Source organism: Neopelma chrysocephalum, unplaced genomic scaffold, assembly GCF_003984885.1.
Source record: "Neopelma chrysocephalum unplaced genomic scaffold, ASM398488v2 Primary Assembly neopelma1_59, whole genome shotgun sequence".
Lineage (NCBI taxonomy): Eukaryota > Metazoa > Chordata > Aves > Passeriformes > Pipridae > Neopelma > Neopelma chrysocephalum.
Genome location: NW_020897714.1, coordinates 18,380,255 through 18,403,216, shown reverse-complemented (window position 1 = coordinate 18,403,216; position 22,962 = coordinate 18,380,255). Strand labels below are relative to the sequence as shown.

The following is a 22,962-nucleotide window of genomic DNA, read 5'->3' as shown; positions in this document are numbered from 1 at the left end:
GCGGGGGGGCCCTTTTCCCACGCCAGGGGCTGTGGCGGAACGCCGGCCCAGGACAGCCGGTCCCGCGGGCTGGAGAGACAGTTGGCTCACACAACTGTCAGTGAAAAATCGCCTCTTTCTCATTGGCTAGCCTGAGAGAAAGCCCACCCACTGGGGCGGGCCCTGTGGCAGCCTCTTAGTCCCGCCCTGTCACTCGAGTCTCCGTATTCAATTGGCTGTCGGGGTTGTTTGTCACGAAGCTCACCCCTCCCATTGGACAGCGGCCCCCGACACGTCGCGCGGGTTGTGTTGTGTGTGTCTGTATGTGTAGCAAACAAGCCGAGCTGGCACTGCTGCTCCCATTGGCTTCGCGCGCTTCGCGGGGGCGCGGCCTCGCCTCATGAATAGCCACGACCCCGCCCACCGCCGCCATGGCAACATGCAAATCGCGCCGCTCAAGCTCCGGTGATTGGTGGGCGCCGCCTTGGCGGGCCGGGGGCGGGGCCGGGGCGGGGGAGCGGAGGGCCGGGCAGGGAAGATGGCGGCGGCGGAGCGGAGCCGATCCCCGGTTCCCGGGGGCTCCCCGGTGCCGGCCTGTATGTTCGCCCCGGAGCCCGGCTCCCCGGGCGGACGGCCTCGCGTGGCAGCGGCCACCTGCCCCCTCCGTGCCGCCTTCGACGGCGAGGACGGCGAGGCGCTCAACGGCGAGCCCGAAATCGACCTCACCAGCAAGGTAGGCCCGGCGGGGGGGCGGGCGGCGGCGAGCGCCATCACCCCGCCGGGCCCCCTCTACCCTCCTCCCCGGCGGCCGCCGAGCCCCGGAGGGCTGCCACCCCCAGCCTGTCCGCTGGCCGCACCTCAGGAGGGCGAGGGGCTGGGGCCCGCCTGGCTCCGCCGGAGCGAGAGGCTCCCCCGAGGGCTCCCCCTGCCCCGGCATCGCCCAGGCGGGCGGCAGAGCCCGCGGTGCCTGTGGAGGCGGCCGGGAGAAGCGCAGTAAAGTTGTGCCGTGGCCCGGCCGGGACAGGAGGGTACTGGCGGGCTGCTCCGCCCGGCGCCTTCCCCATCGCGGCAACCCGGGGGGATCGCCGGCCGGCGGCCGGTGCAGCATCTTCAGCGAGCGCGGAGTTTGGAGCTGACAGCTGCTGCAACGTCCCGCTGACGTTTTCCCTCCGCGCTGGTGCTCTGTAGTTATCTCTGCTGCCAGTTGCACTAGTTCCTGGGGCTTTCTTCACAATCTTAAAAGAAGGTCAGAGCTCATAACTTTTGAGTGCAAGGGCTCAGTGACAGGGGTGCCTGGCTCTTGCACACAACGTAAAAACGTTGATTCGCCTTGTGCAGTTCCTTTCTAGTGTCCCAGTGACAGAACTGTGTGGTGGTCTTATTTCTGTCAGAACCAGTTCTCTCTTTCATCTTGCAGGAAGGTACATTGTAGTAATATGTGTGTGCCGGAGCCTGCCACAGACTACATTAGCTGCCTTTCCACACTGTCTCCTGTTTTTTTTTCCCAATTGGCTGATCTCTGTAACTGTATACCTTTTGCTGCCATGGGTTTGATGTACTGTAGTGCTGTCTCCCACATTAAAGTCTCCTGAAAGCTTAGTTTGGTCCACTTGTAATTATGTGACCCAGAAGTCAGCATAGCTGGTGTTTCCTCCTAGTTTTCTGCCATGCCTCATTTTCATGCTTTCAACTGAAGTTGTTCCAAAGTCCTGGACTTTCTCACCCTCTGTGCACAGGAAAGTGGAGAGAGAGGAATGAGTGTGTGGACATGGAAATGTGGTTTTGTTTTTTTTTTTTTCGAGGAGACGATTGAATATTTTATAATGTGGGACTGTATTGAAATAAATATTATGGAGATGTCTTGTAAGATAGTAAAGAACAGAAATCAAACCTGCAGTATCTATTAAGCCACCTGTTCATGCCTTAATGAGCCTGGACAAGATTTTTATACAGGATGCCAATATTGATCTGTGCTTTGTCTTGGATGTGACTGATGTGGAAGAGGGCCAAGGAGGATGCTGAGGACTGCATCACTGATTCTTGACAGCCAGGAACCTGACCAAAACACTGTCAAAGAAAGAAGAATGCTTTTCTCCCACAAACTCCATTTGTGGTGTCAGTCTGTCTTCCATTATTAGAAATCTGCAGGCGCTATGGAGGTGGTAGGTAAGCATTTTTTTTTACCTTATTATAATTTACTTTTCCATTCAGCACTGTGCACCTATTTTCTTTTCCCTGGACCTTTCATTCATTCCCATCTTGTATGAGAGCTAAAACTGTGAGCTCTGCTGCATCTCTCCAAGTTAGTCTCCCACTGTGTACTCAAAACAGCAATCCCATATGGTGAGAATGCAGTAGCTAACATCTACCCCCTGATCCCTCTCTTCTATTCTGTCTTCCCAGCTGAATTGCTCCCCTCCAGTCCATGCTTAAAATGGGAACTCCCACTGCAGTCAGTTTGTTGCTAGTTGCTACTTCTGTCCTGGTCTGATCCACAACCCCTGGCTGTTACATACTTGTCTCCCTGTCCCCTCCCAGTTCATTTGTAAGGTGAGCTCTTTTTAGAGAGGAACACTGGGATTCAGTTATCAAGTGCTCCTTGTCTGCTGGTCAAGCAAACAGTTCCATTCATCAGCACAAATTCATTGTCATGTTGATCTTAATGGGTGTTTGTTTTCCCATCGGTGTCAACACACAGCAGCAGTAATCAACTTTTAAGTCAAAAACCAAATCATACGACTGTTAGTGAAACTGATACTTATATTAGATCTACATTGACAGCAGAACATTAATAGCACTTGAACTGTGTATATCCATAGGGAATAGAAATCAAAATATGACATTACAGAAGGTGCCTTTTCCCTGACTTCCTGATGGCTGGTGGTGGCCTTCCAGCCATGCAAAATGTCAGGCTCTGTTTTGCCAATAAAGAGCAGCACTACCTACCACATAGTACTTGGTTTGCCCTCAATATTAATAGTTTGTCCGCTTTATGGATATAGGATGCTTTTTTGTAAGGATCACCTGTATTAGCGCTGCTATAACCCGAGCTCCATCTTGCTGGTCTCTTGAAATTGCTGTTAATTAACGCTATGGCCTCTTGCTTGCTGTTGGGCAGTGCAGAATGCCACAGTCCAATCTGTCCCCCAGGAGTAAGCTCAGGCAACTGTAGCTTTTACCCACCTCTGGTGTGTGTTAATCCCAAATCAGAGGAAAGGTGGGCAAAGCCCCCTCTCCCCAGAGACTGGGAAGGGACTTTAGAGAATGTCATCTTAAACTTGTGAGATATGTTTCCTTCTGCTGTCTTAAGAATAAAACAATAACTGGTTGTTACTTTTTTGCCCTGTAGGAAATCTGAAGTTTGCTAGATCCACACGGCTCCTACTGATAACTGCTCAGTGCCTGGCAAAGTGGAAGGAACAAAAGTGAACATTTTTGACTTTGTGAAAACCCCTGAAACACACCAATACGTAGTGCAAGCATGGAGGGGGTTGCTCAAAGGTGAAAAGCAAAAAAAAAGCAGAGGGGCCAAAATGAAGGGCCTCTCTCCAACCAAGGAGATGGCAAAGACCAGACTCTCTCTGCCCAGGAAGCTAAAGAGACCTTCAAAACAGCACATCAAGTCTTGCAGTGGCCCAGAAAACTGTAGAACTGGCTGAGGCTGTGGCTGCAGAAGGAGTTAGAAATACTGAACAGCATGGGAAAGTGTGATCCATGAAATCTGCTATTTGATCTACACATACTTCTCCTGATGTCCCACTATGTCATATCAGCCATAAGCTTCATGGGCCCCAGAGTAACCTTTGAAGGCAGTCTACCAATGGAACACCCTTTAGCAGCACCTCTGTGTGGCAGCAGGGTGGGAGAACAGTATTTTGAGCTGATATGCATGGGCTGATATTGTTTGAACTCCGCAACCCTCCTGCCTGGCAACATGAAGAAAGGGTACAATGAGCTGCTCAGCTGAAATGTCCCTTGGTACTTGTCACACACCGTGCCTGCTCACACTGTTGAAGCACTTGAACTCAGACTAAAATAAAGCTGGTGATGAGACTTGAAGACACTGAAGTTAGTGTGCCTCGGCGCTGGTGGCCCCTCTTATTCTGTTGACCTTTATGTATGTGACAACCTCTTTAATAGATCTTCCCGAGTCCCTGACCTATGCTAATGTACTGGCCTGTCTGCTCTGCTTCCAGGAACTCCTGAAAGTACTTGTAGAGGAAAACAAACCCTAGACATTAACACACAGCCTTCCATTCCTGCCCAGATCAAGCCTCTGAAGTTGCTGATTTCCGTCTCAATACATTTACATCCGGTGATTTCCTTCAAGAAGAAAACAAAACTGAAAGAAAAACTAATAAAGGCAAAATTCAGTCTTGTGTAGCATGAAATAGAAAGACTATGTGGCCTTCCAGATCAGAGTGCTTTAGTACCCTTTGCAGACCATGCCAAGTAGTTAAAAGGCTTAGGTAGGGCATGTGTCCAAAAGGGGCACATGAAGGTGATTGTCTCTCTTGTAGCTCTGTGGCCCTTGCAGACACATTCATGCTCTGTGGGACCCTTAACATCTGAGGAAAGTGTTGCTTTGGCTGCCTTAAACCTTCTAACTAGCACCTGCTGTCTGTGCTTCAGTTTCCCAGATGCATCATTATGGATTTGAAAGCTGCTTAAGTGTTATTTATGGGGTTTTGGGGTTCCCTTACACTCTAGGTTTCCAATGAAGGCCTTTATCAACTATGCAGTGGTAGTAGTAATAGTGGTAGTAAAGGTAGTTCCTCTCTGAATACACATTGTGTTAACTGTGCTAATAAGTCAGGCTGTGTTACAGAATGTTGGGCAGACTTGAAGATGATACTGTGAACTGCTGTAAACCATGTGGTTTAGGCAAATCTAGCATGGATTTCAGGATGGCCTTAGTGTGTAGCCAAGGGAAGTGCACTTTTAGGATGTGATTTTGGAACGTGTGTGTAGGGACAGCCAGTGAAAGCATGGATGTCATTTAGTGTTGTAGCATGGCATAGGTGGGCCTACCCATGGGACTCTTGATAGGTGAGAACCCTTACGACTCTTACTAAAAGTACCTTTTAACAGAAATGCGTACCTCAGTTGCTACAGCTATTGAGCCACTGTAGCAGGATGCTCAGCCACCAAAAGATGTGTAACCATGGAGGTGTCCAGAGGGGAAGTAGACTGGGTGATGTGAGGTCTCCTTGGTCTGTCACTGCCATGCCACCATTGTGGCTGCTCTGTGCCAGTGTCCTCAGCTGTACTGTGTGAGCAATACAAGTTTTTGCCAGAAGTGGTGCTACACCATTCTGTTCTAAGAAAAATCATTCCTGAAACACTGTCTTGTTGGCCTCATTTTCTGCTTTGTTTCTGTCTTATTTTTTCATTCTCTTGATGCCTCTGCAGGGCAAAGGAAGTTGTGATTATTGCGATAGCTGCAGTCAAAGCTTGTTGGTAGCACAACTACTGACTTGCAGAACTGCAGCTCTTCACTCGTGAACCTGCAGATGTGCTTGTACAAACTCCTTTATATGTCTGTCCCTCAGCACTGTAGTGTAAAGTAGCTAAAATTCTCTTAGGAGTTTGAAAATAATACTTATTGATGTTCTCTTCTTTCCCTTTGCCCCCTCAAAAACAAAAGAGGAGATCAAATATGTGAAAGACTTTTGACATGTTCTTGATTTTAGTGCCTTGGTATGCTCTGCAGTGAGGTCTGGCTGGCTTCCTCTGTCTGTCCCATCATGTTCTGGGGGAGCAGCAGCACTCTGTGCAGCAGAGACTGTGGAGTACCCAGCTAAGAAATTTCTGTGGAGAAAATATCTCCTCCTCTCTCTGTTTTCCTTGCATGGAAACATACTGGAGTGTTCATTTAAAAGTGGCTTTTAAACATTGGTTACATCAGAATGAGATGCTTGGTATTCTTACTTGCTTTGAAGTGTATCTTCCAGCATGAATGAACTCTGAGCTCAGACAAACAACCTTGTGTAGTGTCACAAGGAAATAGCTGACAGCAAAACTGGTTTAAAAGCAAAACAAAACAAAACCACCAGAAAGCAGTCCTAGAAAAAGAGCCCTTCTCTTTCAATAAAGCACATGGATTGATTGTCCTTGTAACTGAAGCTGGTTTTGAAATTGTTAGCTTGGCACCTGCAAATGGATGTTTAATCTTTTTCCAGCTGGTGATGGTGAGTCCGACTTCAGAGCAGTATGACAGTTTGCTCCAGCAGATGTCAGAGAGGATTGATGAGGGATGTGGGGAGACCATCTATGTCATTGGGCAAGGATCAGGTGAGTATAGCTTCTTCAGGAAAACAACAAAAATTATAAGAAAAACCTAGTTTATCTAACTGCTGCTGAAGGAAATGCTTACTTTTCCAGAATAATTTGGAAACCTCCATAAAGTATAGCAGAATATGTGGGACAGATTCTTTTCTTTTATTCCTGCCAGCATCTGTCTTATGTAGCAGAGCTAAACATATTTTTTGTATAAAATCATCCAAGTTCATTTTTGGAAATAAGGCATATCTTGTCTGAGCACACCAGGAAAAGACGAATGGTCTAAACACATAGTAACAGTTTTAGTACAGACGTCCTCAGTGTGTACGAAGGTCTTGTTCTGTCTGGGTTTGGTCACTGCTCCATTGGAAATAACATTCACCCCACAGGAATGTATTAGAGATACTTCAGATAGCCAAAATATATGCTGCTGACTTTCTTTGTTAGCGTGTGTCTGTACTATGGAGGAGAAGGTTTTCCTTTTCTCAGCATGAGGCCTTTATTGCCACAATTATTTGTGTGTGACCACAGTCATTTGTCTTTGCAGATTTTAGCAGTTAGCACAGATTACCTTTTTGTTCTTTTTGACAATTTGAATATTTTCATCTGATGCTGGTAAAATAAAATTGAATGTGGCCTTGCTTTGAAATAAAAATTTCTTTTCTGAATATAAAATAATTGGCTGTCATAAAGCTAAAGGCATGTTTCAAATATACTAGATATTTGATGGATATGAAGTTGTCGTGATCAGCTATTCGCTGTGTTTGAGGAAGAATACAGGACTCTGGTTATGGGTCTCAGGGTTGGCTGAGAAAATGGAGGGAGAGAGCTGTGTTACCTCAGAACCATGTCTTTTTGGGTTTTCTTGGAGTCTTGCAAAGCAGCCAACATAGAAGAGAAGCCAGAATTAGATAGCCAGTGGTCATGCAGCCAATAAATATCACAGGGATAATGCTCTTGCCTCCAGGAAAGCTTCCCATATGTAGTCTGATTCGTTGGTGTTTGGAATAACCACATCTGCAGTGGAGATCTAGCTAATCAGGCTAGTACCTGCTTTTTCTTCAAGGATACCTTGTGAAGGTGTTAACTGGTGGTTGTTGCGATGAGGTACTTAGAAGTAGGCATTTGTTTCTTAAAATATGAGGTTAAACTTCTGACTTCATTTTGGGTTGCTGCATAGTCAGGGAAGATGGGGATAAATAACAGAGAATCTTGGTATCCCTGCCACCGTCTCTCCTAATTCACTTTGATTTTGGTCATCCCAGATAACCAACTTGGCAGACTGAGAAGTGAATGAAGACTACCAGGAAGTTCACTGTTTCACCAGTGGCAACTCTTCCATTTCTCCCTTGGCTCTTACCCTCTCCCGTCCCCTACTTCTTGTTCCCATTCTATGACCCAAGACTCCAGCCATGAGGCTTTTTGTTCTCCTCACCATCTCAACAGCTTCTCAGCCAGCTTATGAGCTAGGTTGGAAATCACCCAGTAACTGCTAGTTTCAGAGCTGTGCAGTAGTTAAAATGCTGATTAGTTCGTGCAAACTGCAGTTACTGCTTACCAGGTGATGAGTCAGCCATGCATATGAACACAAACACACTCAATAGCTTTGGTCGTTCAGGTGCAGTGTGGCCCTCCACCTTTGTTTGTTGTTTTGTGGTGTTTTTTTACCCACAGAGGGAATTCTGGCCTGAAATCTGTGTACCTTCACAGCACCTGGGTTAGGAGAGAGGGCTGTGGTGGCCTCAAAACTGTCTAGGTAGTTGCCACTGGCTTGCTCTGACTGTTGGGTCTTTGCTTGGGTGAGCTGTTCCGAGGAAGCATTGCCTCCGTGTTTTTTTCTGGTCCGATGTGCTGTCAGCATTTTTTTCTAGTGCCAGGATGAAGGCAGTGAGACATGCCAAAAACATTGTTTTAACTGGAGCATATGGGGGCTGAAGAAATTGCGGTGCTGGCCAGACTTGCAGAAAGTGTGTACTGGGGTGTGGTTTTATAAAACAAGCTGATTGTTTACATTGGTCCCACATTCCCTGGTTAATTGTGGTGATATTTTAGTCAGAGCTTTCATTTTGTTAATGCTTTACCCTTTATTGCAATGCGAGAGGAGATATTTCGTCTGACTGAAGGACACAAAGTACCTTCAGCATGTGAAGTAAGGGAATTAGACAAAAATGTGTCTTTCTTGCCAGTCCATAAGTATTTGCTTGTAAAAATTGTGAAAACTCCTCTACATGAAAGATGGTGCTTTTCTAGTGTCTTTTAAGACTCACAATGAAGACCATCTCTTTTTATTCTGGGTAAAGGATGCTTGTTCTGTGTACATGGCTGATACCTCCAGTCCATGTATAAATACTGATTGTTGTAAAGGTCCCAGGCAGGATGATGTTGCTGCTGACTGTTGCAAGGTGGTGCTCACTGACTCTTCTTTGTCTCAACACCACACTAGACGGGACTGAATACGGTCTGAGCGAGGCAGACATGGAAGCGTCCTATGCCACGTTGAAGAGCATGGCAGAGCAGATCGAGGCAGACGTGATCCTCCTGCGGGAGCACCAGGAGGCAGGGGGCAAGGTGCGCGACTACCTAGTTCGGAAACGCGTGGGTGACAACGACTTCCTGGAGGTCAGGTGAGGAGCCAGGTGGAGACAGGGTTAGTCAGCAGCTCAGCTGCATTTTTACTGTGTGAGCAGTCCATGATGCTGAGCCAGCAACGCCGGTTGGAGTCTGGGTGTTGTAGCTACCCAACAAAGGGAATTGAGCTTGACCACTCCTTGCTAATGCAATTGCCTTTTTGTTGTTGTTGCTGTCTCTTTTGCTAACAAACTGTTGGTGAAAATTTGCCTGTGTTTAGCAGAGGGCTGTTGCTGTCTGGGTGAGGGCTTCACAGTTTGGGGATCTTTTGTATGTGGGATCTCAGAAGGGAGTCACATGTGCACATGTGGCAGTATGCATGTGCGCATATGTACACTGCTGGAACACAATGCTTTTGACTAAGGATTCAGTTCTATTCCAAGACTGTGATGATCCAAGTCACCTTTTAATGGACATATACTACCTTATGTAACATGATTGAGAGTCTGTCCAGACCTGGATGGAGTGGATTTCCAAAATTTGCTGACAGCCATAATAGCCACCTTGATCAGAGTCAAAGAAATAGCTTGCTGTAGGAGATGGAGATGGTTTTCTCCTAAAATATTTTATTGTTATTTGAGCTTTTCTGGGAACAACAATTTCAATTTTTGTGCTCTACTTAGCACTTGGTGCCATTGCAACATGAGGAATGTGAGAAAGGCAGAGGTATTCTAGACCAAGTTGTGATTTGGTCTTCCTTTTGAATCGCTGCAGTGTATATGTTGGATTGCAGAGATGAAAGAGAGACACTCTGTGTGGCATCAGGCAATGTAAGGTTCAGTTGACTATGTGCTGGACACCAGTGACATGTTTCCACAGTCTTTCCCATCCCAGTCCCCAGAGCCTGTGATCTCTGCTGTTAATAAATAACTGTAAAAGAATCTCTGCTCCGCCTGTGAGGGTCTAACATTTTTTAATCTCTGTTTAAAGGATAGGGAGAAAAAAACAGTTATTTGCAGGAGCAGTGATGTTTGGGGTTTTTTGCTTGCTTGTTTGTTTCTTCAGGTATTGTATTTTACCAGGTTCCTTTTTCCTTTCCCCTCCAGGGTAGCAGTGGTTGGCAATGTGGATGCAGGAAAGAGCACGTTGCTGGGTGTCTTGACTCATGGCGAGCTAGACAATGGCCGAGGCTTTGCTCGGCAAAAGCTCTTCCGCCACAAGCACGAGATTGAGTCAGGCCGCACCAGCAGCGTGGGCAATGACATCCTGGGCTTCGACAGCGAGGGCAACGTGGTGAACAAACCCGACAGCCACGGTGGCAGTTTGGAATGGACAAAGATCTGTGAGAAATCCACCAAGGTCATTACTTTCATTGACCTGGCTGGTCATGAAAAGTACCTGAAAACCACCGTCTTTGGCATGACTGGCCACTTACCTGATTTCTGCATGCTTATGGTAGGTAGCAAGAAACATGTACCATACCAGCTGGAGTGGGTCTGTTCACAGCTTTAACAGCCTCGACTTCTTTCCTATTGCAAAGTCCCTGTGGGGTTATGGAGGGAGGCAGCATCTCACATTGCTAGGGAGCAGAAGCCTCTGCGAGTATCTCCCCAGGACTCTGAGGCAAGTGCCACAAAGCTGTCAGTCCCAGACAGTCCCAAGGTTTGTGATTCTTGGAAATGGAAAGATTTCTAAATTCTACAAAACCTTGTTAAAAATGGGGAGAAATGAGTCCTTTGCCGGTGTCCAACAGCATTTGAGATGAGCTGGGACTGCTCATACAATCACAGTGATACATCTACAACCTAATCACAGTCCACTGCACATCTGGCACAAGGTCTTCTCTGTAACCCAGCTTACTGCAGGAGGAACATTTACATCCCTGTGTCTTATATCCCTGATGTAGGTTGGCAGTAATGCTGGGATTGTTGGCATGACCAAGGAGCACTTGGGCCTGGCGCTTGCACTCAATGTTCCTGTCTTTGTTGTGGTGACCAAGATTGACATGTGCCCTGCCAACATCCTGCAAGGTGAGTCCTCCAGGCTCTCTCCAGGGCTGTTTCTTACCTCTGTACGTGCTGTTGTCCTCTGCTTGGGTTCAGGAATTACTGCTGGAGGAAAGCTGCTTTATCTGATTTTGACTGCATACTAAACACCTTCCAGCAATCTATCCTTTTTCCCTTGCCCATTTTGCAGGTGCTTCACTTGGAGTCACCATGTCAAAATTACCCATGTTGGGGGACTCAGCGGGGCAACCTGAAAGTGTTTCCTACACTAAGAGGAGCAGCATACAGTTGGGGTTGGGGCTTTGCTTTCTCTCTGGGTATTTAAACCTGGAGGAAAAGTCTAGAAGTTCTTTTGAAAGCTGCTTTCCTCCTTGCCCATAGTTTGAGTGTGATCTTACGCTGTGGTCAGACTTGTTCTCCGGCAGCTGTTAGTGAAGGGGCAGCTGCTTGTTACATCCTGCTCACCTGGGCACTTCTCAGGTACTCTGGCATAACTACAGCAGCTCCTTCCTCTGTCTGAACAACCAACACTTAATAAATCATGGTTTGAAGCAGCTGCATATGTGGGCTATGGTAGCAGGATGGGAGACAGGATTAGACACAGGCAGGGATGGCAGTGAGTAGTAGGGGCTAGTGATTTCTTTTTTTTTCTCAGCAGCAGTTAAAGCACTACCTCTAACCCCAGCAGTGACCCATTAACCCATGCCTGACATTTTTTCAGGCAGTGACCAACTCTCACCTTTGAAATTCTCTTCAAGCATTTCTTACACCCACAGGAATATTCTGTAGTTAATTGGAAGAATGTTTTCATTTTTTTTATAATCGGTCCTAAGAATCTGGAAAGTGAATGCTCCCAGTACTGACTGAGGTTAGTTCATTACTGTAAAAATCACAAATATGTTTCAGGTAAATAGAAGCATGTGAACAGAAGATAATCTAAATGTCTCTATAGTAGTTATCTGGCAAATAAATGTAAGTCCTGAATATAAGATAATAACTGGGAAGGAAGGAGAACATTTGGCTCGGTGTGAGAAGAGAAGAGCTGCTCCTGGGAGAAGCCACTCTCATGACACGCTCTGTTTAAAGTAAATAGACACAAGATTTGACTCAAGTGTATCTGTGAAGAGCAGATGGCATGATTAGATGTTTGTGTTTCTGTATCCAAAACATTACTTTCCCATAGGCAATCATTTGTTCACAAAAACCCATCTAATTGGATGACAATTGTAGAATATAAATTCTTTTCTCTTTTAAGTCCTTACTACCCTTTTTTGTTTTTTCCTCATTTATTGTAAGGCACTTTGCGGGAGGCTGATGCCATTGCATCAGGTAATGCCCCTGCTGGCTCATAGATACAAGGCTTAGAAAATACATGAAAAAGAGGCAAAAGATGAAAGTTGGGAGCCATGAGATTTGTCCCAAAACAGTGATTTCCGAATCTGGTCCACCCACACTGTTCTAGTCTGTGATGGTGATCTTTACCTTTCATGCTTCTCCAGCCTCCTAGGGCAAGCTGACTTCCAGAAAAAATGTATTGAGGTGTGTTTGGTCAAAATTGATTTCTAAATCACATGTTCTCGAATATTTCCGTTCCTGAGTCCTGATGGTTTTCATTTAATTCAATATGAAAAATCCTTTATAGGAAGAGGAAATACCTTGTAACTGCTTAAAGCTACTAATAGACAGCTATAAAATGTCTACTTCACAGCATTGCACTTGCAGATGCAAACTTGTCTGTCTGTTCGTGTATGGTGTCGCTTGGCAGCAGGCTAGCTGGCATGAAATGAAAGATGGAATGGCTCCTAAGTCCTACCTGGGTTGCAGCAAACTCATAGTCTCACCTTTAGTCATCTTCTCCTGTCTATTTGTGGCCAGAGCACCCGTCTCCCTTCAGGGAGAGACCCCACAGAAGTGATTTGTTAAGACGGGAGATGCTGCCCTAACAATATTCATTTCACCCTTTAAGAAACCCTGAAGCTGTTACAGCGACTGCTGAAGTCCCCAGGGTGCAGGAAGATTCCCGTGCTGGTTCAGAGCAAGGATGATGTCATTGTAACAGCCTCCAACTTCAGCTCAGAGAGGTAACGGGAGTAGAGGAGAATCATTTCTCTTTCAATCCTATTTGGAGACTGGGTGAGGAGATTCAGAAAGAGAGTCCCATTGTCTAGATGTGTGAAGGTTGCATCTGCCATGTGGTGTGTCGATTCCATAAGAGTGTGTTGATTTTGAGGTTGATCTGCTTGTGTTCCCCTCTCTGAGACAGAAATGAGAGGCTGCTTCTGGGCAGTCTGCAGAAGACGTCAGGGCATTCGGCTTCCTTCAGTCCTGGAACCTTACACATTATTCCAAATGTCATTAGAGGGCAGAGGCAATGTTGCAGGTGTTCAAACATGGGGTGTTGTGCATCTGACTTCTTGCCAGGCTCTCCCTTCCTAGCACTGTGTTTTGAATTCAAGTCCCAAGATTTTGGATGTCTCCCTACATGTGGAAACCTAGGTAGGAAGGTGAACTAACTCCATTTTCATCAATTTTCCTTTACAGGATGTGCCCGATTTTCCAGATTTCAAATGTTACCGGGGAGAACCTAGATTTGCTGAAGATGTTTCTTAATCTCTTGTCTCCACGGACCAGTTACAGGGAAGAAGAGCCAGCAGAATTCCAGATAGATGATACTTACTCTGTCCCGGTAAGGGGCCTGGTTTTTGGAAGAATGTTCTGTTCCCTCTTTCAGATTGAAGAAGGTATTTTCTCTAGAGAGGGGAGTTCTAGAGTTATTCTGTCAGCCTGCTTGAGTAACCCCAATTACTGTTTTTTCTCCTTTGGCATAGGGCGTAGGAACAGTTGTCTCTGGGACAACGCTGAGAGGCCTCATCAAGCTAAATGACACCCTTCTGCTGGGGCCAGATCCCCTTGGCAACTTCCTGCCTATTGCTGTCAAGTCCATCCACCGCAAGAGAATGCCTGTCAAAGAAGTGCGGGGAGGCCAGACTGCCTCCTTTGCTTTGAAGAAGGTGAGATGATCTGCTCTAGACCCCCACAAAAGAAACCACCCTTTAATTTTCAAGTGCTCTCAGAGATCAGCTACGATAAGACTGTTTCTACAAACCTCAGCTGCCTCATTTTGCAGTGGAATAAAATCCCATAGAACCTCTGTGGATTCTACATCCTGATTGTTCCTCCTGAGAGCTGCCAGGCCATAGCAGTGCCCCTAGGTAATGACAAATAGTGTTGGAGATGTCTAACAAAGTGGAGGTACTGCAAGAAAAGTCTCCTTTTGTGCTGGAACTGCATTAGTATCCTGAGCAGTATATTTACACTATTCGTCTTGGCTTGTAGGACCGGCTGCATGTTTTGGGATTTAAAAATAAGCAAAAATTCATGAAATTCCTCTTCCAAAAAGGTTTCTGTCAATAGAAGTTCCAATTATTTTAAGGGGATATAGTTTAAACCACGCCATACTTCATGTGTTCAGGCTTATCGTGTTGTATTAACAGACATCGTGATTTTGGAAAGATCATTTGCTTGGGTAACGTGTAACCAGAATGTATGTTTTGCTTTTAAAGGAGCGGTGAGGTATGTGTGTCAGTGTCCAGCATTCCCAGCACTCTAACTAAAGCTTCCTTAGAAACTTCAGCTGAACTTGATTTTTGCAACCTTTACATAGCATCATATATATAACATACTGCTTAACAGCTCTTGCTTTGCCTTTTGGCAAGCATGAGATAATATCTGTGAAATCCCTTAGGACCCTTCTGGATGCAGTCAGCCAGAGAAATAAATTTCTTCCCTGGAGAATCATGCTAAGGTTTTTTGTGTCTCTGCTTTCCAGATCAAGCGCTCTTCCATCCGGAAAGGCATGGTAATGGTGTCACCCCGTCTGAATCCACAAGCATCATGGGAGTTTGAAGCAGAGATTCTGGTGCTCCATCACCCCACCACCATCAGCCCACGATATCAGGCCATGGGTATGTGCCTCAATGTTGTCTCATCTTTGTTTCCCAGTGGTAGCAGTTGGTATCAGTTCTAGCCTGAGATAATTTTGCTCCTGGTGGCTCTGTCAACATGAGTATATGCCATAGTTCCTGGTTTTGCCTTTCCCAGCAATGTGTAAGAGAGAGGGGAGGGAGCTGACAGAGGAGAGTGGAGGAGGTGAAAAGGAGATGTGTGCCCTCAAGTGTACTTGGAGCCTGCCTGAGCTGGATCTCCATGGTGCAAAGATTCTTCACCTTCAAATGCTGATGGAAAGACTCATTTTGGGTCCTGCCCTCTAGCCAAGCTGCTTGGTGTGTAGGATTCTGTTGAGGGTGCTTCAGGACAGGCGCCATTTGAAGGCAACTGTTCTAGATCACAGTGTTTTCATTTTGAGGACTGAACAAAGGCAGCTGCGTGACCCGTGTAGTCTTTGCTGTAGGGCAACAAGCTGCCTTCGATGTCTGTCTGGAGCTCGTTCCACTACTGGCACTGGCTGTTGAAAGCCTTTGTGCATTACCTTCGCAGTGCATTGTGGCAGCATCCGCCAGACGGCCACGATTCTCAGCATGGACAAGGACTGCCTGCGAACAGGGGACAAAGCCACAGTGCACTTTCGCTTCATCAAAACCCCGGAATACTTGCATATAGACCAGCGGCTGGTCTTCCGTGAAGGCCGCACCAAAGCTGTGGGTACCATCACTAAGGTAAAGGCTGAAGAGTCCAACTTGGTTTTGCCTGTTAGCTACTTCATACGCTGAGAAGCCAGCAGGAGGATTTGGGTAGCTCTGGAAAATTGAGGGAAGAGGCTGTCCTTCAATTACAAACATGAGCCCTGACATGGGTTCTGGGTGACCAATGTGCTTTGTCATGTGGTGCATCTTTAGCTGGTATGAGTGAAGGAATGTGAAGGTGGGGGGTGAACCAGGCCTCTGGTTCTTAAGGCTCAGTCTCTTTCAGACATCTTGTAGCTGGTCCCTTTGAGTTATGTTGTGGAGGGCTAAGTGACCTTTTCCTCCTGGTAAGAGTTCTTGAGGGCGGCTCAGAGGCCTAGGTTTCTTTGATAGCTGTTGCTGCTGCATTCTTCTCGATGGCTTTTAGTATAAATTCTCTTGAGGCTTTTTGTTTAAAAGCAGCATTGAACCTTGCCAAATCAGCCTACCTATTTTAATGCTGAGGTTGGCCTCTTCTTTTGCAATTTGCAGTTACTCCAGACCACCAATAACTCGCCAATGAACTCCAAGCCACAGCAGATCAAGATGCAGTCAACCAAGAAGGGAGCTGTTACAAAACGAGAGGATGGTGTTCCCGCCGCTGGGACGGCAGCTGGAGGCCCACCAGCTGGGGATGAGGCCCCTTCAGCAGCTGCAGCACCATTGACAGCTACTGCCCTGCAACCATTGGTAAGTGAGGAAAATACCATGTCAGTCCTAGCTGTTTGCATCCTGATTTCATCCATTGGAGGAAGGGCACTCTAAAGCGCAAGCATAGAACTCTCCTTGGGATTCAATGTGCCACAGAAACAAATAGGAATATAAGTAGTCTCACAGCAGAAATCATAATTCTCTCATGACTGACCCTATGGCTGACCTTTCAGCAGACAGCTGCTGAAGGTCCTAGGACAATTCAGGTTAGACCTCAGGAAATGTCTAGTCAAACCCCGTGCTCCAAGTAGGATTAGCTGTGAGGTCAGACCAGGTTGCTCAGGGTTTTATCCAGTCATGTCGTAAAACCCTCCAAGGGAAGACTGCACAACCTCTCTTGGCAAGCTGTTTCAGTACAACTGTGCTCACAGGGAAGACGTGTCTCCATAATACCCAGTAGCTGAACTAGTGAAGCATCAAACACCCAGTCACAGAATGGGTCTCTGATGTCTGAATGAGATGTAGAATATCCCTACACCAGAGAAATTACAACCTGAGTATAAGTCACAGGTCATCTGGCCTGTCAAAGAGGGAGGATGGAGATGTCCAAGGAGAAGGAAAGGCTTATCTCTTCCCAGAGAAATTTATCCAGTTGTTTTGTTGGTTAGGACCTCTCAGCTCAGCTTGTTAATGAAGGATACCTAGCCTTTCTGGCCTGAAAGGAATGGAAACTCAATTCTAACTGCAGGTTCTGGGAGCTATTTATCAGCTTTATTACTGACAGAAGAAAGATCTTCTCCTTTTAGTGTATTCACCTAGTAAGTGAAAGGTTCAGGAACTGACTCTGTCAAGAGACCTGGTCAGTGTTCCCCTTCTTAACTCTAGCTATATTAGTTGCCATTGGTCAAATCTTTAGCCATGCTGGCTGGTGAAAGAGCCTTCTGGCAGGGGTTCTCTCCCTCTGCACATGCCTGGGGCTTCACACTAGTCCTCCATCTCCTCCTTTTCTTGTTGTAGCATCACTGTGGTTGTATGTAGCGCTTCCAGCTTGCGTTTTGTTTCATCCCTCCTGGAGACTCTGTTGCTTTTGTTCTTGCTTACCTCTTCCTCTCTCTCCTTGCTGCTTCCACTCAGCCTGCCCTGGATGAAGAGCCCCACATCCGTGAGGGCAATAAGGTATTTGGCTGATTTCAAAGAGGAACAGTGGGTTTGCTGGCCTGAGATTGGGAACAGAGTCAGGTCAGCAAGAGAGCTGGGGGGGGGCGGGGGGCTCTCCTTCCATTCTGCACAAAGTCAAGGGAGCCTGAGGCCTTGATTTCCTGAATGCTGAAGCCCATGGCACCTGCTGGCTCTCTTGGGAGTGAAGCACTCAGAAAATTGGGAAATCAAATCATTCCCAGCTTGAAAGGCAGAATTTTATGATGCATCTGTCTCTCCTCCTTCCCTCATGGTGTGTCTGTCTGCCTTACCTCCTTCCTACAGTGGTAGGAAGCCAATCAGTCACAACTGCCCTCCCGCTCTCTGAATGTGTGCATGATCCATCTGAACTCCTGCTGTGTTGATGCTCTGATTGAGGGGTCCCTTTGCACTAAAGTCAGTCTTCTTGTTTTTCAGTCAAAAGTCGGAGGAGGAGGCCGGCGACGTGGGGGTCAGCGCCATAAAGTGAAATCTCAGGGAGCCTGTGTGACTCCTGCCAGTGGCTGCTGAATTTCTTATTCCTCCTCTCTCTGAGGAATTCCTCCCCTTCCTTTCATTTCTTATCCAAAAGATCCAGAGCAGCTTAAACCAAAACCCATCCCAGCTGATTGGCTGCAGAAGAATCATCCCTCCTCCCTGAAGGAAGCGATGGAGAGGAGCATAATTTATAAGCTAATGAAGGTGATAAGACACAGAGAACTGAGTAACTGACACCTTCCTCCTCCACCTGTTGACACATTTTTGTACATCATGGGCTTAGTTTTTATTCTTATTAGTTTTTATTATATTTTGTGTGCATGAAGATGAGAGGAGTCTGGATAGAACTGCGAAGAGCCAGTTAGTTGCCTCCCTCCTTCCTCACCCCTTTCTGTCCACAGGACTTGCTGCTCTCCCCCTATTTGCTGTCTCAGATCCAGGGGTTATCAAACACCTGAAATTTCAGACTTGCAAAGGTTAAAACACGTTGCTTAGGATGGCTCCATGGGGCATTGTTTCCTCACCACAGTGGCCCCGTGCCAAATATGTTTCTGGATTCACTCCCTCTTAAACTATTTCTAAGTGGATTTAATTTAATGTTGTAGTGACTGAAGTTTGAAGAAGATGGTAAGAAAGTTCTTTAGTTGGAGATCTAAGAGGGAAACAAATTGGAAAGCAGTTCTTGATGTTAAATTCAGGGATCCTATGCTAAATTTCCTTCTCAAATAATGTTGATAGCACTTAAGATTTTAATTAGTAACAGAGTTAAGTGGGCAGATGTATGCCCATCCTGTTCCCCTTCCCATTGTGCTGCTTTTCCTAGTGTTTGTTCAGTGCACATGGAAGCACATCTAACCTGCCTCTCAAGGCTGCAGCATCTCAATTGACAGTATTAAGAATATAGTGCAGGAACACTCAGTCCGTCCCTTGAGCCAGAGAAAGCCTTCTCACCTCGACGGACAGAGGTCACAGGTGGCAATATACCTTTGGAACAGAGACACCAGGCTAACATGACCTCCCCTTGATTTTGTTAACTCCAAGATTTCCAAAATCTTTCCTGGAACTCAGTGGCCAAACTTTGCAATGGCAGAGGTAGGATTTGTCTTCTCTCCTCTTGACCAAAGAGGGCAGTGATGAATTGGTACCAAATTTATAGAAGTGCTTTCAGGATTGGAAGTACATAGTAATTTTTGTGACTTTTAATTTCATTGTTTTTTAAGATTGTATTTTATTTTAATGACAAATTCTCGCTTCTCCAGGAGGGCCCTGCAAGGATAGTCTACAAATTACTGTTAGAATGTTTTTTAACCCTGAGTTGTGCAAGTGATCGATCTCCCTTCTGACCCTGCCCCTTCGCTTGGCTCCAGCGAGGATAGGAGTTATCCTCTGCCAGCTTGTGGTGAGCTGTGGGAGCGTGGTAGCATTTTGAGGAGGAGGAGGTGGCATCCTCAGCAAATCATGGCTCTCCCCAGCAGGTGTGGTCAGCTCGGTTTCTCTGAGGGCTTCCTCCTCCAATGAAGGACTTCTGTTTTAATTAGAGGGAGACTGTAAAGCTTCTGTCCCTCCTGAGCAGGTTGTTCCTGTTTCTTACTCTGTGGCCTCTGTGTGGAGTTCATTCCAGTTCACCTTGTGATTTGAGGTGAGGCTTTCACACCGAGTGGCAGCAGGCTCAGGGGCCAACAGTGCATCTCCCGATGCCAACACCAGCACTCCAAGAGCATTAAGCGGCACGGGAGAGGTGAGAAACGTGGTTTGGAGACGAGGGTACTTTGCCTTAGAGACTGCAGTGGCTTGAGCGTGGGTGGGAGGGGGAGGTCAGACAGTCCTTTTCCAAGCTATGTGCCTAAATACCAGCACTCTCCTGGCGAGGGAGGAACTATAGGCGGCTACAACACTAATAGCACCCGCATTGTGAGGGGGTGTGAGGTGTGGCTAAGCAGGGCATGAAGGCCTGGGTTTTTTGTCTTCTGACCCTGTAGCAGCATCAAACTGCATCTGATTTCACTGCCCTCTGCTTCTGAGGGGAGCAGGGAGCTCCAGGCGGTTTTCTCTTTCTCCATTCCTTGTGCTCCAAATGAAGGAGACTGCCGAGAATGAAAGAAGGTTCACTTCAATTTGTGCAAAGGAGGTGGTGTGATCTCTCTTTTGTGACCAGCATTTAAAGATCACTCAGGCTGGTGTGATCTATAAAATAAATTTTAAAAAAGTTTGTTCCAAGTTAAAGTGTGTCTTGTTGCTTTTTGTCCCTCTGGAAAAACAGGATGAAAGCCAGACAAAGCAGGTTTGCCTGGCACCAGTCTGCTGGCTACAAAAGGAGGCTGCGTTCACAGTGATGGCAGGGGAGGGCATGCCATGGCACAAGAGAGCCGCTGCTGAGCCTCTGCACAGCCCTGACAGCTTTTACTCTGAACAAGATTTAGTGCACCTTGGTGGTAGAGTGGTTAAATCTGTGGTGTGAGCTGTTTACGAGTGCGGGTGAAAAGCAGCTACAGCAAATCATTTGGGGCCAGCTCCATCAGAGAACCTCTGCTGCAGGATGCAACTTTAGCACAGCACTTGCACTGCCTGCCTATTATTGTGCTCCTTGGGCCCTCGCTAGGACTTGCACCTCACCTCTTTCTCCAAATACAGCAGGACTCCCCCGTGTTTGGAATGAGCTTTTTTCTGCCTCAGTTTATCTCAGAGGTTCACGAAGGCTATTTCTGCCCTGCACAGCCCTTTCATAGGTAAGTGTTGGGCTGGGAGCTGGTGGTAGTTGGAGCAGAGGCCCACACAGCCTTTCTCCTGGAGATGGCTGGTCCAGGGCCAGCACAGAGCAAGCCTGGCCCTGAGGTGACCTTCTGGGAGGAGCTGCATGGTACTCCTCAACACAAGCCTGCCTCCAAGCCCATCCTGGTTAAGCAGACCAGGTTGTGACCCTCCTCAAGTGAGTTCAATTTCCCTTTTTTGCGGCCGCCTCTGTTAACTTTCTCATGCTGAAGAAAATTAAATATCTCCTTTCTACTTGCTCTTACCTGCCTGCTCAGTAATTTACAACCCATGTTAGGGAAAAGAGCAGCCTGCAGCCACCCTTAATTGTGCTTTGTGTCAGGCTTTCTCTCTGCTGCTCCTGAGGGCCAAGCCAGGCTCTGCTCATGATAAGGCAGAGGATGGACTGATGCCCAGGGAGGGCCTGGAGGTCGCTGCAGAATGGACACAGCCATGGTCCATCAAAGACTTAAGTCTAGTAGAAGTCACTGAAGTCCCAAGGAATTTGAGTTTTGCATCTCAGAGCCTGCTCAATGACAAGGTGACAACTGCTGACCCTAGAGTTAGTACATCAAGCTGAAAAATAAGGATTTGCCATAAGACTACTCAGAAGAGCTACAAGAATAGCTTTGTCCATCTACTACCTGTGCATCATTTCCAACAGCAAATTCACTTACAAAACATCCAAACGTACAAAACAGGATAGTTTTGATATAATTTATTTGTCTTGGTCTTTTTTTTTCTTGCATAGGCATAAATTACAATCTGTTGATTAAAAAATAAAATGAACAAAACAGTGCAGCATTTGCAACAGGCTACAGCATCAAATACAAACTCCTGCCTGTAACCATCTGTTTCTGCAGGGTTAATTTGTAACGTGTGTAGGGGAAACTCAGAAGGAGGGAAAATAGCGGAGGGAAATGAAGTAAATAAGGGAAATCTGCTCCCACAGCTGTTCTGCATTTCTCCTACCTCACCAGGCTCATCTTCTGCATCAGCTCTAGGATTAAATACCCTTGGGCAGAGATGCACATGCTGAAGCAGCAGTTTTATGTGCCCTTTTTTTTTTGTAGCTCTGGGAAGTGTTGCAGAAATCCTGCAAGTGGCTGCTGGAAAGGCAGCTGCCCAGGCATTCAGTACAGGTACTCAGGCTGCAGCCCAGCACTGATGCTGAATGTGGGGGCTGAAAAACTACATGTAGCCTCAGCATATGTTCCTGGAGATCCTCACACAGGCAGCACCACGAGGCCTCTAAAACCAGCTAGAGAAGAGCATAAAGCCCCAGGATGAGCTCTCACTGGTGTCTCCAGGGGATTTTACCTCAGAACAGCAGAGACTTTCATCTCCAAAGGACAGGGCAAGCTTGCCCTGTAAAGCCAAATGCTCCCTAACCCAGAGCCAGCAGTTAACACCCCCTTGGAAGGTGCAGAGACCGTGCTACAATTCTATTCTCAGGGAAAGAGGTCCCTTTTCCCACCTCTTACCAGCATGCGTGATTTACCACAAAATAATTTTTTCTTGGGCAAAGACCCTGTCTGCCCTCATAGTCCAAACCAGAGACCAGGGAGCCAAAAGAAACATTAAAGAAGGGGTTTTCCCAGCCTCATGGTTATGGTATTTGCTCCAGAAGCCAAATAGAGGTGGGAAAAAGGGAGAGCTTCATCTCTGCTCTCTCTATCATTCAAATAAATACAGGAGCTGCTCTGCTGAGCCCAGAACGGGTCTAGGCATTGATAAAAGCACAGCTCCATGTGCGCAGGGCACTCACGGACATGACTCCAAGGCAAGCAGGCAGCTGTAGATGAGTTTAAAATAACTTTGGCAGTGGATGCCAAGAATTAAGACTATGCTCAATATAGGCGAGAATTTATAGTCACTGGATCTGGCTACAGGTCAGCTTTCTCCCTGCAGCAGGGCCTCCCAGCTCTGCAGGAGGCTCCACAGGGTAATTTTAACCTGTGGGAGATGGGGCTGTGGCCTCTGGGCTCACTTCCCTTGCTTGGAGCAAGTGGACCCCTCCAGAAGGGATGTGCTGCCACCATCCTCATCCCCTCAGGGTGGCACAGAGGGGGGCAGGGCTCGGCATCTCTGCCTGTTGATCAACACATTAGGGCATTATGAAGGGAGACACTTCCTCAGTCCCTTTCCCTCCTCCTCTATGCCTACAGTGCTTCAAGCAGAGACCACCAGAGTGGGAATCAATACACAGTGCTCTCATGGTGCCAGGGGAAGGATGATACCAGCATCAGACAGGGATGAAGCGCTAAATGTGAGCCCTTTAGCTTTTCTTTCAACAAAACACAAGACAAAGATGGAGGCTGTAAATGCTAAAAGAACATAAGCCAAAATACATGTGATGCAGGGAACCAGGA

At 46.8% G+C, this 22,962-nt stretch overlaps 1 protein-coding gene across 3 annotated transcripts; it reads left to right on the top strand.

Annotated features, from left to right (window-relative positions):
- The first annotated feature begins 491 nt into the window (after positions 1-491).
- GTPBP1 (GTP binding protein 1) lies at positions 492-20,060 on the top strand. Of its 3 annotated transcripts, XM_027680226.1 has the most exons (14): positions 889-2,145; positions 3,329-4,096; positions 6,162-6,273; positions 8,705-8,885; positions 9,936-10,284; positions 10,736-10,859; positions 12,802-12,916; positions 13,377-13,521; positions 13,664-13,846; positions 14,665-14,800; positions 15,333-15,511; positions 16,010-16,207; positions 17,303-17,344; positions 17,783-20,060. In XM_027680226.1, the coding sequence occupies exons 3-14, from the start codon at positions 6,168-6,170 to the stop codon at positions 17,873-17,875; spliced, it is 1,851 nt and encodes a 616-aa protein (XP_027536027.1). In that variant the 5' UTR covers positions 889-2,145; positions 3,329-4,096; positions 6,162-6,167; the 3' UTR covers positions 17,876-20,060. The 3 variants fall into 3 exon arrangements, with proteins under 3 accessions (XP_027536025.1, XP_027536026.1, XP_027536027.1); XM_027680224.1 differs by lacking the exons at positions 889-2,145; positions 3,329-4,096 and adding an exon at positions 492-712; XM_027680225.1 differs by lacking the exons at positions 889-2,145; positions 3,329-4,096; positions 17,303-17,344 and adding an exon at positions 492-712.
- The last annotated feature ends 2,902 nt before the right edge of the window (positions 20,061-22,962 follow it).

Excerpts from the sequence above, each read along its gene's own strand:
- GTPBP1 (XM_027680224.1), top strand. The coding sequence starts at position 518 with ATGGCGGCGGCGGAGCGGAGCCGATCCCCGGTTCCCGGGGGCTCCCCG. Across the intron at positions 713-6,161 it reads AAATCGACCTCACCAGCAAG|CTGGTGATGGTGAGTCCGAC; the intron begins GTAGGCCCGGCG and ends ATCTTTTTCCAG. Across the intron at positions 13,847-14,664 it reads CCTCCTTTGCTTTGAAGAAG|ATCAAGCGCTCTTCCATCCG; the intron begins GTGAGATGATCT and ends TCTGCTTTCCAG.